Below are 16,873 nucleotides of genomic sequence, written 5' to 3'. Positions count from 1 at the left end.
GAAAGAAAGAAAGAAAGAAAGAAAGAAAGAAAGAAAGAAAGAAAGAAAGAAAATCAAATCAAATCAGAGTTTCCAAACATCAGACTTAGATTTCTATTCCGGGCTGAATAAGGGTCTTCATTACTCATAGCCTTAAAATAAGGTGAATGCAGTAATAAAAATAATACCTAGGGTTTACAGAATGCTTACCAGGTGCACACTATGGTCCTGTGTGGCTTACCTGCATTACCTTATACAATGTTATGATTACTTATGCAGTATTCCTATCATTGCCCTTTCGTAGAAGACACCTGGATGATCCCAATATTAAATAATTTGCATGTGCTCACAGAGCTGGTGTAAGTGGCTTATTACTGGCCCACCTGAAAGAGTGGTGTTGAGTCGACTTTAAAGCCATCGGATCCAGGCTGATTCACTAAGAGAATAGCTTCAGGATCATCGGCTGCTAGCTTGGCATTAAACAGGACATTTCCAAAACTGGTGGCTTGCGTCTCTGGCTGAGCTTTGTCCTTTAAGCAATAAAGAAAATGAGGAGTGCTGTAGATAATGCCAACTTCTACAAGTACAGAATGGTTTCTTTAGGTTTGTGCAAGTACAGATGACCATACAATGTCACCATTGTGTTTCATTTAAAAAGAGGTTATTGTTTTTAAATACCAGATGAAAACATTGAACTTTGAACATCTACCTAGTTCACTGTTTGGGCTAAAGCACTTACCACAATTTTAAATCTATATAAGAGTGAAGGAGAGTCCGCTAAGCAGCCGTATTCTGCATTCGTGGGACTGTATTTGGGAACATAGCCGTCAGCTCCAGTGCACAGAAACACCTTCTCAATGCTGCAGTAAAAGGAGTCACCCAGATTCTGGACAGGATCTACCATGACACGCCCGTAAATGATGTCCCCTGAAACAGATACGTGGAAGTGTCATTTCTGTTACATGGTAAGTCCTGTCCACATGACTCTGTAAACCATTGGTGACAATAACGCTCCCTAGAGAGTACTTCCTTCTTTTTCTAATCTGCCATCAAATACTGGAAGACTTTCAGGATGTCATCCACTCCCAGGCCTCAGGTGAGACCACTCTGGGGACGGACCACAAGTGACTGCAGATTTACTGACTGTCCCATGCTCAGTCAGTAGTGGGAATAACCTCAACGCTTGGTCTATAATTTAATATTCATAATTCCACTGTGGTTTAAAGTCCACTTCATATAGATAAATTACTTGGCAGGATACAGACTAATAAAGTATATAGAAAAGAAACTGTTGATAAAAAGCTGACTTGGCTTTATGTGATTTTGAAGGAGAGTTTGTGGAAATTCCCTCGCAGTCAGTCATCTGTTTCGCAACTACTACTGAACTCCCACCATGCGTGTTAGGCATTCTGCTAAGTGCCAGGAACAAGCCAGATATGACCCTCACCATGAGGCACCGACAGTCTCAAGTAGCTGCAGTATTTGAGTCTATGCACCTGGAAAGAAGATTCACGAAAAGAAAATCTAGATTGTTTCCAAAAGTCACTTAGGCAAAGGAAATAGAGATTAACTTCCCCAGAAGAAAAACCATCTAGAAGCATATATCCAATTCCAGTGGCCCTAGCCATCCCTGCCAAAGTGGTAAAGACCCAGTAATATTCTCAAGAGTACACCAGCACTGATCATTTCCCTTCTTAAACATGATCCCAATAAAGCAAAGCACAACAGATGTGGCGGCGAGCAGACAGAGCGGCTGTCTCATCTGTGAAACGGGTACCTTCTGAGAAGGCAACATCACTCTCTTGCCCAAATCCCATGGATCCATCAGACAGCCAGAGGCTCTTCTTGGAGAGGAGGTACATCTGGGTGTTCAAGCTGAACTCAGCTGCCACTGGATCGCTGACCTAAAACCAAGTGTGAAAGCTCTGTTACGGGTTGCCGATTGCCCTGGCGGTGCACAGATGCCTTATTCACAGACACACACATGGGCTGTATGTGCACATGTAGATGACGGAAGACTGCACCGCAGTTTTCACATCCGACCAAACTAACACAGGGGATTGTAACGCTGGCTCTGCCCTTCATGAGAAGGCGATACTGGTGAGGTGAAATGTTTTGGCTGGGATGAAACAGCATTCCTTGAGCTCTTTTCCATTGTTTTCACAGTGTATATATGGACTTGTACTTCTCATGCTCAGTGCATGGCCAACACTTAATATTTGTCCTTGGACAAAAGTGTCGTCATATTTCTTTTACTATATAATGGCAGTTAGGTACTTGGAGATGTCGTGAACTATAGGATGTTTGTTTTCCTTCAAGATCAAGAACGAGGCAAAGACATACAGAAGAACTCTGGGGAAAACCCTCAACTCTCCAAGGCAGCAAACTCCAGGAGGAGAAAAGATCACATAAGAAGAAAAATAACCCTTGTGTACTCTTCAACTCTGGATTTTATACCCTGATCCAATGACAGATGAAGGGCAGTTCTTTCCTCCTTCCTTCTTCTCTTGCTTCCTTCCTGTCTGACTTCCTTTATTCTCAGCAAGCAAGAATTAGTAAGTCATGGCGTGAATTTATGTATTTGTTTATTTATTTACTGATACACGTGAACCACGATCTTCATGAAGTGGGATTGGAGAAGTCACAGGAAAGCAACTGCAAGAGACGCACCTGTTGGAACCGAATGTCAAGGTCAAAGGTGACAGGCTCTCGGGGGTTGCAGGTGACTGGCAGGCGGTACTCTTGATGCGATGGAGTGGTGCAAGGCAGCAGTTTCACTGTGTAAGTCCCTGAATAGTCACGTACCTTTAAGGAGAAGGGAGGACATTTAGGTTTTCCCTTTAAGAATCTGAGGTGTCACCCAAAGCAGCAGAAAAGGAAAGTTCAGTTAAGAGCCTGAGTCACTTACCGCAAAGTCTGACATAAAGCTCCACTGCTGCACGGGCTGGTTATAGGTTGGTTCACTCCTGATGAGGCGCAGGGAGAAGGTCAGGCCTGGATGATCAGCTGACATGATCATTGAGCTCGTGAAGGATGCTAGAAAAGTGCCAGTAAGAATAATGGTAGAGTGGCTGTAAGAGTGCACAATAGCTTAGGGTTTTCAAAGCACCCGATCGCACATTGCTTGCTTTTATTCTTAATACTAAGCCTTCAAAGCCCCAGTGTTGGTATAATTAGCTTCATTCCCCCCCTTGGAGAATGTGAGCTGAGGCCGATTATAGTGACTCTCCCAAGATCACACAGTTAGGATGTGTGCCTTCTGAGTCCTAATTCAGTGCTTTTCCCATTCTATGATTCTGTGAAGAGATAATTGTGCAGAAATGCTCAAATAGTTCAGGGCAACTTTCCAGGGAAGGCACAGCAGTGCAGTAACAGCTGATGTGAATGCATTTATTGTGCACCGAAGCCGAGATCAACTTTAGTCTCTTAGCATCGCACAGCAGGGCAAACCCAACTTACAAACGGAACCTAATTTTAATTAGATTGCCTGCAATTGTGTCTAAACAAAGACTCAGTTTATTAGAAAGGTAGACATGTGGAAGGGATCTGTAAAGACCCAGAAATCCTTATTTTCCAGAACTGTCAGTTACAATAAAGCCAAATGATTCTTTTTGGGTCCGTATGTCTTGTAGCTCAGCCTCATAAATATACAGTGAGCCCCCTTTCTCTTCTGAATTTTGGCCCCATTCTTTCCTTGTTTTGAGCTCAAACCCAGAAAACGGAAGGCCGGAGAAGTCATGGATTGGACTATGTCCCCCGTCCAATCTGACAATAGTTGGCAAATGGGCAAAATATGCAACACCAAGTTAGTGATATGGAGAGTCAAATAAAAAAAATATTTCTAATGGGATGTCCTTTATATTTAAAAAAAAAAAGCATGGGCATTGGACTTCAGTGCCTGCTTCCTTATTGGTATTTAAAGCACAGCGTTCGCAGTTAGTAAAATGACACAGTAAATCTTTATTAAAGGTAATTAGTTAACATGTCTGAAATATAAGTATCATAGTACAATGTTACTTATAAAGGTTTCTCACTGTATCCAGAAAACGGCTGTGAACAGAGGAGTCCTTGCTAAACAAATGACTTCAAATTCAACTTTGTATGCAACAGAATTGAGGCAGAGAAGGGGACTGTGGTTGCTATGCTCTTTATCTAAAGAAAACTCCACTTAAAATGAACTCAGTAGAGTTTTTGTTTAAATTTACTATCATTTTGTATTTTCTTTAAAAGGCTATGTTGATAACGATGAATTTGTAGCTTATGAGATATAGCTTAACAATTATCAAACCCTCCTTTGGATAAGTCACATGGACAATTTACTTGCAGTTAAGTTTAGATGCTGGATTCATAGCTCGTCAGGTAGCGCAGGGCCTGAAATATCTGTGTTCTGTGGTGCAGGGAGCAGCTTCTTGTGGATAACAGGGCTTACCGGGATGGGACAGCACGAACAGACCATGGAACTGAGCCTCTGTCTTAAAGTTCACCACCAAGCGCCCCTCTTCACCGATGCGCATGCTCGTGGGGTAGAGAGAACCTATATGAGCAGAGTGCACAAGAGTGAAAACACTGGTGACCAGGGACTCATTATATGCAGGATTTCTTCCAAATTTGAATTCAGATATGTCTCATCTTTAAGTATTCTAGCCAAAGACGGTGATCAGAATTCTGAGTGATAAGAGAAGCACAAGTGTTTTGTTTGTTTTGCTTTGTTTTTTAACAAGAAAGGGTATCAAGAAGGGAGGCGAAATAGAATCAGGTAGCATGAGTGAGGTCAATATGAAATAAACAGATAGACAATATGAAATAGATAGAAATAGACAACATGAAATAGACAACAGGCCAAGATTATTTTTTTCCCTGAAAGCATTAGTCTACATAAATGAAGTTGTAAATTGAGAGACACAGTAAAGTTGTCAAGTTCTGAAGATCTGGACTTGGAAGTGGGTTCATGTTCTCCAGAATGATTCCAAATTTTACAGACTTAGTAAAAACTCTGGAGGTTTTCCAAAACTTTTGGCAATTTGACCAAAGTTGGTTCCAGAAACAAGAAGGAACCATGAGATCCTTATGTAGAACTTGAGAACCACAGCATGGATCCACATTAAATTTCCTTAAATATATACTTTCCAAGGCAAGATGTGTAACCAAAATACTGAAATATAAAATAATTTAGAATGATCACTCAGGGTGATCATATAGCCTTTCACATAAATTTAAGGCAATCTTAAATCTGTTTAAGATAGCAAATTTTGAAACACTGTCAATAGTATTTTCTCTCTGGCTCATAAAAAGTGATTCAAGCATGATGCTCAGATAGGCATGAAGCCAGAACAGTACCATGTGTCTGAAAAGAAATTATTCATTCCATGGATAGATAAATTAGCATTATGCTTGTAGACTTTAAATTATTATTCTGATACAGAGATTGAAAGAAAGTTTGGCAGGTGCTTACAGGTGCTTAGGAGTTAGTTGTCCTTACCACTGCTGTTCCAAAGCATCCAGCTAAAATATTACAGAATGATAAAAATTTAAAATAAAAAGAATATTATTAGCAGTCTAGTCCACCCTTGAGGAGAAACTGAGTGCCACAAAGGCTAAGCTGTATGTTCAAGATCACAAAGCTAGTTAAGCTGTGGAAGCCAGAACGAGAAGCCAGGACTTAGCTCATTTTCAGAAGAAAAAAAAAAGCATACATTTTTCTCTTGGGTTCATTCCTTACTTTCATAAGGAACTTCTTCTATACATTTTCTAGAACCTAGGAAACACACAGACTATGTTGTGTAACACATAAATGATGAATCACCTGAAATGGACTGTCAGGGTTAAATACCCATGAAATGTTTATGATATCTATAACAGTCACTTGTTATACAAAATTTTGGGCACTGATAGGATTTCGTTAGTTTTTCCATGACAAAATGAAATAATCTTAAAATACTGAACATAAAAATAAAATTTATTGAAAGTTGCTTCTATTATTTATTTTGCTACAGTTAAAAAAAAATCCTAGGATCTATTTGAGTCCTAATTCAATAATAATTCAAATAGATGAGAATAGGTGAGAAATCATCTATAATTCAATAATTATATTCAATAATTCAATAATTCAAATAGATGAGAAAACTCATTTTCCAAATTATTACCCACCTTGGAGTTCGGCTTCTGGTGGGCTGCCAATTCCATCATTCCACAAGATGGCAGTGTCATACACAAAAGTTAGGCGGAGCTCTGACTTCAAGTCAAAATGCTGCCAGCCTCCTACCCCAACTGGGGAATGGAACACATAGGAAACATACAGAGGCACTCGAAGGGTCACATAGGACTGCACTAGATTTAGGACCTAAAACAATGAAATTACATCTGTCAGCATGATTCGGTATTAACTGGAGGAGCCTAATTTTTTACAAGACACTTTTCTCCTTTCACTCAGCTAGAGATTTTGAGTGACCATTGAGGTAAGGAAGTGACAGCATTTATACTATTTATACTACTATACCTAATTCTGGAGCAATTAACTAGTTGTTACCATTACCTTCCTTTGCAACAAAGGATATGCGGCAGCAGTCTTGAAAGTCAATTGCATTATTTTGAGTATATTATACCTACACAGTCGTTTTTGTTTCTTAACAGCTTTAGTAAGATACAATTCACATACCATATAATTCAGTGATTAAAGGGGACAAACCAGGAGTATTTAATGTATTCGGGGAGAGGTGCAACTTTGACCACAATCAATTTTAGGACACTTTCATCACCTCCAAAGAGAATTCCAAACCTGTTAGAAGTCACACCTTCGTTCCTTCCTCCTCCCAGCCCCGGTAGCCACTAGCCTATTTTTTTTTTTTTAATTTATTTATTTTGAGAAAAACAGTATTCATTATTTTTTCACCATACCCAGTGCTCCATGCAATCCATGTCCTCTATAATACCCACCACCTGGTACCCCAACCTCCCACCCCCCCGCCACTTCAAACCCCTCAGATTGTTTTTCAGAGTCCATAGTCTCTCATGATTCACCTCCCCTTCCAATTTCCCTCAACTCCTTTTCTGTCTCTCTTTACTTGCCAGTTCTGGATATTCCATATACATGGAGTCATACACTATGTGATCTTTTGTGACAGGCTTCTTTCACTTATGTTTTCAAGGTGCAACCATGTTGCTGCACATTTCAATACGTTTATTTCTGAGTAGTATCCCACTGCATGCATATGCAGCACATATTTATCTGTTCATCAACTGATGGACATTTGGGTTGCTTCCTGTTTTGAGCTATTATGAATAAGGTACTTTTAAATTTTATTTATTTATTTATTTTTTTATTTTATTTATAAGGTACTTTTAAATTATTATGTAAAGGAAGACAGAATAAAAAAAGATCTACAAGCAAACATGTTGAGTAATGACATGTAATACGTAATATGTTATAAAATTAATTAGTTGAAATGAAGTGGCTTCCTTTGAATTTTATGCTTTCCTTCTTAAGGTATTGTGTAGGAAAGTTAGTAGTTATGGAAGATAAACTAATATTCAGTTACTGAGCCCCTAGGTTCACAACAAAAACTATTTAGTATTTTTACTCTCCCCCATTATTATATATTTTTTTTTTATAGATTTTACTTATTTATTTGACAGAGAGAGATCACAAGTAGACAGAGAGGCAGACAGAGAGAGAGAGAGAGGGAAGCAGGCTCCCCGCTGAGCAGAGAGCCCGATGCGGGCCTCGATCCCAGGACCCTGAGATCATGACCTGAGCCGAAGGCAGCGGCTTAACCCACTGAGCCACCCAGGCGCCCCCCCCATTATTATATTTATATGCATGTGTGGCTGGCTGGCTGGCTGGCTGGATGGATGGATGTAAAGATGATGCATAGAAAAGGAAAGAGAGAAAAATTAAGGTTCAAAGAAATAAAGCAAATTCTCATAGAATTCTTTAAGCTTTCTAAATGGCCTTGCCAGTATTAGAACCCAGTCTTTCGCCTCTGCTTTTCTACTCTAACACACCTCATCACACTCCAAACAAAGCTGAGGACAGTCCTAGGATCACCTAACCAATGTTATCATACTTAATTCTCAAAATAGCTCTGCAGAAGACCTCGGCAATTAAAACTATCTTTTACACAAGAAAAGATGGACTTAGGTCAGATCATACTATACAGAAGTTCCAGCTGGGCTTTCTAATACCATTCTCATTCTCTTTCCACATTGAGCTGGCAACAGGGATCATACACACGTGTTAGTGAATAACATAATCAATGATAAGAATAATTTATCACTTTTTCATAGAGTAAAAAATAAACCCCTTAAGTCCCCCAAAATTGATGACCTGAATTGTCAACAAAAATATACAAAAAGAATACCATCATCCAAGCGAAACATTTGATTGCTAGCTGTGTTGTAGCTAGCACTCCTCATCATCTGCTAACTCGGCTAGCAGAAGAGGGGCCTTGCAACCAAAGTCCTCTGAGATAATATTGTTAAGGGTCAATATTATTGCACTCAGTTAAAACTGATCTTGTAGTGGAATTTTAACACTCAGTGTAAAGAAGAGTGATCAAGTCAATGTATATGCCCGTGGAAATTAAGATTAATATTTCATTCTGTGGTTTTAATAAACCACCATCTTTTAAAAATTAGGTTTTAAGAATGAGTTTCCAGTTAAACTGCCTAGGTGCTAAAAATTTCTGCCAACATTATACTCTATCAAATGTTATTGAGTACACTATTTTAGAGAGAACTCTTAATATTCACTTCCTACGAGTTACTTGGCATAAAGTTCCCTAATTTTTATTTTCTTTCTTGTGGCAACCTAGAGTTTGACCAATTCTGGACATGAGATCAGCATCTTATTGCATTTTCTTGCTCATTATGGCCAGGCCTTCTTTGTGTGCTTAGAGCTTCTCTCTAGAGTAACTAGTGCCAATGGAACAATGTCAATCATCCAGGTCGCCTACCTGCTCGTTCTTATAAAACTGAAGAACGCAGTGCTGTCAATCTAACTTCTGGATATCACCTTAATGAGCATTTAGTTTTCTTTCAGCCTGTATCACAGGATGTTTTTAAGGGATTCATTTATACTAAAAGAAAGAGATGTTAAATCTGGTAACTGCTCTTAAAGCAATTGTGACACAACAAAGGAGATTTCATGTCCTTACAATTGTTTGAAGTTTCTTCAGCAAAACAAAATGATACTTCAAATTCGATATTTAAAAGGAAAGTATAAAATGCAAGATTTCTGGAAAACGTAACAGTGATATAAGTTTGTACTGCTACTGCTTCTAGTACTACTACTACTACTACTACTTCTAGTACTTTTACTACTGCTACGAAGTGGCTACTAATGGGCAGCAAGTCTATATTTGAGGAAGTACTGCCAGCTAAAAACATAAATGAAATTCACTGGGCTGTGTCAGATGGGTAGGAGAAGGGAAGAACAGTAAAGAAAATGAATATGCTAAAAGAGAAGTTGCACACAGAATACTGACTGAGGTGGGGACTAGTGTTGAGGTAACTCACAGTAAGCTGAATTCTTCACTTATTTGGACATCCAGCTTAAACTATCCAGATTCAGGGGGAGACGAACCATTAGAGACTGTGGACTCTGAGAAACAAACTGAGGGTTTTGGAGGGGAGGAGGAAGGGGGGTTGGGTGAGCCTGGTAGTGGGTACTGGGGAGGGCACATATTGCATTGGAGTACTGGGTATGGTGCATAAACAATGAATATTGGAACACTGAAAAAAAAATAAAATAAAAATTTAAAAAAAGCTATCCAAATTCATATTGCTTTATGGAAGTAGGCAGTATATATACATATATATATATACTGTTTCTTACAGAAATTGGCAGTATACATATGTACCAATGAAAGCTATCTAGATTTATTATGTTCCTTTGCAACTTTCATTTGAGCAAGGCTGTATTCTACATGTACTGAACTGAAGCCGTGAAGAAGTCAGTTGGCTTGCCCAAGATTATTCAGTACAATCAGTCGCTAACACTCAAGTATATGGACCAGCTCTATCCAATAAAAACATAATGTGAGGGCACCTGGGTGGTTCAGTGGGTTAAAGCCCCTGCCTTTGGCTCAGGTCATGATCCCCAGGTCCTGGGATCGAGTCCCACATCAGGCTGTCTGCTCAGTGGGGAGCCTGCTTCCTCCTCTCTCTCTCTCTCTGCCTGCCTCTCTGCCTACTTGTGATCTGTCAAATAAATAAATAAAAATCTTTAAAAAAAAAAAACAAAACAAAAAATAATGTGAGCCACTCATGTAATTTAAAATTTTCTAGCAGCTGTACTTCAAAATAAAGAGAAATATGTGAAACTAGTTTTAAGAATAGGTACTTAATCCAATATATCAAACATATTATAGTTTAATATGCAATCAGTATAACATTATTTTTGAAGGTTTTTTCTTTTTTCCCTACTAAGTCTTTGAAATCTGGCTTGTATTTTATAAAAATAACACACCTCAATTTTTTTTTTTTTTAAGATTTTATTTATTTATTTGACAGAGAGAGATCACAAGTAGGCAGAGAGGCAGGCAGAGAGAGAGAGGAGGAAGCAGGCTCTCCGCTGAGCAAAGAGCCCGATGCGGGACTCGATCCCAGGACCCTGAGATCATGACCTGAGCCGAAGGCAGCGGCTTAACCCACTGAGCCACCCAGGCACCCTCAATTTTGAATGCTCAGTAACCACATATGGCTAGTGGTTACCATATTGGGTAGCAAGGACTACACTCTTCTGCTCAAGGTCTTTAATTGGACCACACAGGCTGAAAACAGAAATCATTTTAAATATTTCATAATCCAGTTCCTACCCACCTTTATGTGGGATATGTGGTTTGTGCTCACTTCAAAGATTAAAAATTGAACTAGAGATGTTTGAATATTATCTGAGGGCTACCACTGGTGTGGATTTCCCACTGGTTGTAATTTCTGTTGTTCCTTTTGTTCCAGAAAGATGTCTATCTACATCATCAAGATGGTGGTGTTTGTGAATGTGTAAAGAAGGCTCACAAATGTCAACAGCTTGAAGTCCCAATAAAGCATGTACTTAGCTACTCAGTGGAGGACACTGTTTTAACAAGTCAGAATCCTTAGCCAAGGGATTAGCAGTAATAGCAGCCTCCACATCCAGGAACACTTGGAAGAAAGAGACCTTGGCTTCTCTCCAATTACAAGCCTTTCTAAAGGCATATCTGCTCAGAGATGCACAAAAGAGACCCTGGAATGAGGTAGGGTCAACACTGGCCCACAGATTCTTTAGTATTAAGGACAACTCTATGGGATATTTACAATAACAGAATTAGAAATTATATAAATGAGCAACAATAGAAGAATGGCTAAATAAGTTATGACGACACACAAAGTAAAATATTATGTAGCCAACAAAAGTCATGTATCTAAAGAATTTTCCTTGCCATGAGAAAATGCTCACCATTGTTAAGTTAAAAAGCAGTATACAAGATGGTATAAAGAACATTACACTGCTACTATCAAAAATGTGTCTGTACATTGGAAAACACTATAAAAATCTGTCTGTGTAGAGTGATAGTACAAAAAGATTTTATTTTTTATTTTTTATTTTTTTAGTTCCCCAGCTTTCCATCCTACTATCATTACTCTTACTTAAAAAACAAAGAAACTGGGGTGCCTCCGTGGTTCAGTCAGTTAAGCATCTGCCTTTGGCTCAGGTCATTATCTCAGGGTCTTGGGATGGAGCTGTCCATCAGGCTCCCTGTTTGGCGGGGAGTCTTCTGTTCCCTCTCCCTCCCATTTGTGCTCTCTCTCTGTCCCAAGTAAATATATAAAATCTTAAAACAACAACAACAACAAAGAAACCACACTATTAAAAAAATAATTGACAAAGTTGACTAAGAAGCAACATGCTCCAGGTAAGCCACATTTTGGATTCTTACAATTTCTTGTAAAATGATTTAGAGTAACATACATGTAAAAGAGTAAATCCAAGTACTAAGCATAAAATACTACGATGGAAAGAGATGACTTTTAAATATATTCTTGCCCTAAAGTTGTTCCATATTTCTAAATCCCAACACACAGTAATAAGGGAGAAAGATTATTCCTCAAACCAAGCAACTAGGAAAAAACACGTTTACTTTTCCAAAATCATGGAAAATTATGCCTTCTCATAAGTAAATGACAATATAATGTTTGCAGTGCAAACTTACATGGAATTGCATTTCTGTAGCTTATTTATGCTCCTGGAACAATGTTATCAGTAGGTGTTTACCTAACAAAGAGCTAAGATTCAGTCCTGGCAGGACCAATAGCCAGGCTCCTGAAAAGTGGAATGAACTGAGGGCTTTCATTTGTAAAATAAGTTGTTTTCAAGAGAAGAGTCACCACCAAAGTATCCAATAGTTTCTAAAAACTTGGTTTAACTTTAATAATTATTTTGCACCACAAGTGTTTTTTATGGTACACCAAAACAATTTACATTTTTATTTACAAAACACTGTTTTGTCACACAAAACAGAGGAGCAGTATCATTTTTAAATTTATATCTATTTTTCTTTTCCTGCTATCCATCTCCTTTTATATTTTAGAAACTATTAAAAAAGATTTTAGGATTGAAGATCATTAGAAAAGCCCACGTTTCTCTTTCTTGGCAAGTAAAATTCTTAACTTTTATAGGAATGAGGCTTGACTCCTACAACTCGACTTTGTTGGGAGTCTAAGCTCTCTCTCTGGTTTCCTCACCAGATCCCTAGGATGGTCCCTGGCACAGAGGAGGTGTTCAGCTCATATTTCCTTAATGAAGGAAGATGCAATAAAGGAGATGAGAAAAAAGCAGAAATGGTCTTAATATCTTAATAAACTTAATAAAACTTCATTTGCTATGAATAGAGAACTATCTTGAATATGGCAGATGATGTCTTCAGTCTAGCAACTCTGTCTTATAAATTAAATAATCTGAATGTGAGAGGTTAGGGAAGGTAGAGAATCTTTCTCAGAAAGTGTTAGAAACCACTTTCAATCACAGAGAAATGCAGGGACTTGCCAATGTTTTGTAGAGGTAGCTGCAGCCACTAAGAACACACACACAAAAAGTCAGTTTTGCTGACTGGGGGAAGCAATTACGAGAGAGTAAAATTTGTCTGCATGGCGATCATCTTGATCTAAGCTGCCAAGTCGAGGAAAGGACTACAAGAGAGAAAGTCACATCTATTAAATACTTGGCTGGGGGCATGCATTCTTGGCAGAGGACAAACAGGCCGTGGGCAGCACTGGCTTCCTTCAGGATCTGTTGGCTAAAGAGTGGGCAACACAACCACAAAGCTGCCTGAAGACAGTTAGTCCATATTGATGGCTACCTTTACTTTTTTCCATTTTTCCACCGTAAATTCATAAATGTGAAAGTTTGCAAAACTCTTATGAAACCCTAAGCGGAATCTATTCACCAAGTGTCTATAAAGAAAAAGGCTGAGGTAGATTCGTTAATATGAGAATTTTTATTCTGGGGCAGGACATTTTTCTTTCGTATTTTTTTCTGGTGGCAAAGATACACTGGGAAAGAGGAACCGGAAGAGGTGACACTTTCGAGGGCTTAAGTAACTTGCCCAAAGACGCAAGGCTAGAAAACATAAGAGCCAAATTTAGGTCTGCATTTGTTGGATTCTAATACCCAAGCCCTTTCCACATTCCACACTGTCTTCCTATTGCTCTTTGGGAATTTTTACTAATCCATGCAAATTTCTGCGTATTTTGCTGCTTTTAGAGGAGATGGAGAGAATGTCTCATTCCCTTAAGGGTCCAATAGTCCCCAAATGGACTCAGATGAATGACTGCCCCTCGCTCATCAGCACCAGAATGTGTTGTGTTTCACAGCTCTGTCCTGGTGGTAAACCAATACTCAGTCACTATCTCTCTTTCTTATGCTACTACTTGATCTATATTTTAACACCACAGGGATATAGCCTAGACAACATCAGCCTCACTCTGGTTAAATCTTGTAAGACCTGATACATCCTGGGTACCAGTCAATACTTTAATGTGTAAGTGGACTTATATGAACTCTTTGTTTAGTCCAGGTAGGACAGAGCGTGGCTTTTAGTTCAAATACTCATTACACTTCTCAACTATACCCAACATATTTTAAATTCTATCATAACTGCTAATGGAGATCTTGCTACCTTATCATTTTGACAACTTTGGTGATGATGACAGGAGTAGGGACTGTGTGTCCATGTATGTGCTGTATAAGATTTTATTTTTATTTAATTGACAGACAGAGATCACAAGTAGGCAGAGAGGCAGGCAGAGAGAGAGGAGGAAGCAGACTCCTGGCTGAGCAGAGAGCCCGATGTGGGGCTTGATTCCAGGACCCTGGGATCATGACCTGAGCTGAAGGCAGAGGCTTTAACCCACTGAGCCACCCAGGCGCCCCTGTGCTGTGTATTTTATATGTAAATATCTGTGTGCTATGAAAAGGAGTCAGTAACTCCAGAGGAGAAATAACAATAAGCTTTTAATGAAAATACTTTTGACTATGTTAGTGATGGAGAAAAGAAGCAGATGGGGAGGGTGGGGAGGGAGTGGGGAGGAAACTAGGAAGGAGTAAAGGGGGTAGAAGGAGAGAAAGACAGAAGGTGGAAGAAGAAAAGGAGGGAGAAAAACTGGGCTGACCAATTTTAAATCTTCACTTTAGATGGCTTATGACACAACATGGACATCTGTACATATACACAATAAATGATAATGTATACTCTGGAGAGAAATTAATATTTGGATTTTTATAATATCAGAGTATATTTGGAATTTACAGCAACAATTACATAGTGACCTTTGACACAAAGATGTTTTGAGCCCATCACTAAAAAAATGTGTCAAAATTTCAACACCTTGTTCCAGAAACAGACATGAATTTTCACACCATTCACGCAAATTTCCTCTTGTACCTAATGACCTTCGCCACCAGAATGGAAGACGAGAGTTGGGATTTAGTCTAAATCTGGATACCTGAAAAAAACCAACTCACTTTTCCAGTGCCCAAAGCTCAGATGTTCAATATTCCTACCTGTCCGTCTGTCCCGATGGTGCCCCCACAGTCAGTGAGAAGTTCTGACATGTCATAGTAGCTAACAAACTCCCACAAACAGGCCTCCAGATTCAGGTTTCGATAGAAGCGTAAGGTACTAGAGCCTCTGATAGATGAGCTGTACTGGTAAGGATGCGTCTCTCCAATTACTTCTGGATTTTTTGTAGCATCAGTTAAGAAACCATGGTGAGTCTTCACTTCGGTATAATCCAGAAGGTTGGAGCACTGGTGGTTTCCAACTCTTGAGCCATCAGGACTGAGGGTGAGCTCAAAGTTGGACAGCTCTTTAGTAGAGATCACAGGGAGCATGCCTGCAAGGAATTGTGATCATATTGCCATTGTCAACAGGAAAGGATTTAGAACAATGATCATTTCTTTGTTCTCAAGAAGACAAGTGCTATAAAATACTGTACAGCAATGATTACTATCAACGTGGTATCCCGGGGGTCCTTGGCATTTTTCAGGAGATCTGTGACATTAAAGCTATTTTCATAATGATTCTAAGACATTATTTGACTTTTCCACCATTATTCTCTCAGTAAGTGGAGTTTTTCAGAGTTATCACATATTGCCTAGATTGAATGCAGAGGGAGATAAAAGAATTCAGCTGCCTTTTATGAAGACAGACATTAACGGTATTTTCAAAAATGTAAAAAAAACACAATATTTTTTTTGATTTATAAGTTAGAGCTATTTTCCCTAAAAGTCTGTTTTCCATGTGACTATGTAGTAGATTATATTTAAATAAATGAAAAAATGAGTATTTAATAATTCCTTAGTTGTGATTTTAAATCCAGTCCCTATTTATAGATATAACTCATAAAAACAATGGGCTTTTGAGATCCTAAATAATTTGTCAGGATGTCTTGAGACCAGAATGTCTGAAAATGACCACTATGCTATAGTCTGGCAAACTTCTTGCATAAAAGGCCAAATAGTGAATATTTTAGGACTTGCAGCCATAAGGTCTATGTCTCAACTGCTCGATGCTCCATATTAGATAGAAAGCTGCCACAGAAGACATGCAAAAGAATTCCTATAACTGTGCAATAAAACTTTTCATGCACAATGGAGCATAATTTCGTGTAATTTTCATGTTCCATGAAATATTCTTCTTTGTTTTTTTCCCAACATTTAGAAACATAAAAACCATTTTCTAGCTTGCAAGAGCCTATGAAAGCAGGCAAGTAAGCTGGATTTGGCACAGAGGCCAGAGTTTGTTGAGCTCTGGCATGAGGATGCAGCAAAAAGGACCATGAGAGAGGTGCTTTCCTGGAACCTTTCCCCCTTCTTGCTCTCAGATTCTCCCTGAGCAAAACTCTAGCCTCACAAAAGAACTGGTCAGCTTTTACCCAGCTCTGGCAGAGCTGTGGCTGTTGACCATGTCAGACAATGCCAAGTCAGCTCTAGGAGTAGCATGAGGGACCAGTCTTCCCATTAGTAACTGTACAGGTTTGATTTTTCCCGATGGGTTCCCCCCTTGGTCCTTTGCACCTCTGAGTCACACCTCCAACGTGAGCCTAGAGACGAGCTGGTCATACACAGGATCCACATTATGCTGTAAAGTGGTGTAGATTCCAGTCCACCTACCTCCCACCAGCACAAATTTGGGTTTGCAATAAGCAGAAAAAGCAGAATTATGTCTTCTTTTTCCAAGAAAGATAAATTCTATCTTATTGTTCCTAACACTGCCTTGTGCTTCTTCTTGCTTCACTACTTAAAATATAACTAACTACCAAGTAATAAAATTCATATTAACAATTTAGGTATAAAGTCAGTTGAGGAGAACAGAACTTGAAGATGTTTTCTGTACTGGGGAAATATTCACAGTGTGGA

The 16,873-nt window shown here is 38.9% G+C and overlaps 1 protein-coding gene across 2 annotated transcripts in view; it reads right to left on the bottom strand.

Annotated features, from left to right (window-relative positions):
- FREM2 (FRAS1 related extracellular matrix 2) overlaps nucleotides 1-16,873 on the bottom strand; it is a 162,769-nt gene that overhangs the window by 10,953 nt on the left and 134,943 nt on the right. For both annotated transcript variants that reach the window (XM_059378217.1, XM_059378216.1), the window contains exons 16-23: nucleotides 15,017-15,348; nucleotides 6,127-6,319; nucleotides 4,409-4,513; nucleotides 2,888-3,015; nucleotides 2,650-2,784; nucleotides 1,757-1,883; nucleotides 719-906; nucleotides 363-509 (exon numbers count right to left, since the gene is read on the bottom strand). In XM_059378217.1, coding sequence (XP_059234200.1) covers nucleotides 363-509; nucleotides 719-906; nucleotides 1,757-1,883; nucleotides 2,650-2,784; nucleotides 2,888-3,015; nucleotides 4,409-4,513; nucleotides 6,127-6,319; nucleotides 15,017-15,348 — 1,355 coding nt within the window. The remainder of the gene's footprint in view (nucleotides 1-362; nucleotides 510-718; nucleotides 907-1,756; nucleotides 1,884-2,649; nucleotides 2,785-2,887; nucleotides 3,016-4,408; nucleotides 4,514-6,126; nucleotides 6,320-15,016; nucleotides 15,349-16,873) is intronic.

This window comes from Mustela nigripes, chromosome 15 (assembly GCF_022355385.1).
Source record: "Mustela nigripes isolate SB6536 chromosome 15, MUSNIG.SB6536, whole genome shotgun sequence".
In the NCBI taxonomy this organism is placed as follows: Eukaryota; Metazoa; Chordata; class Mammalia; order Carnivora; family Mustelidae; genus Mustela; species Mustela nigripes.
Note: the sequence above shows the minus strand (reverse complement) of the source record. Positions and strands in the feature narration are given on the sequence as shown.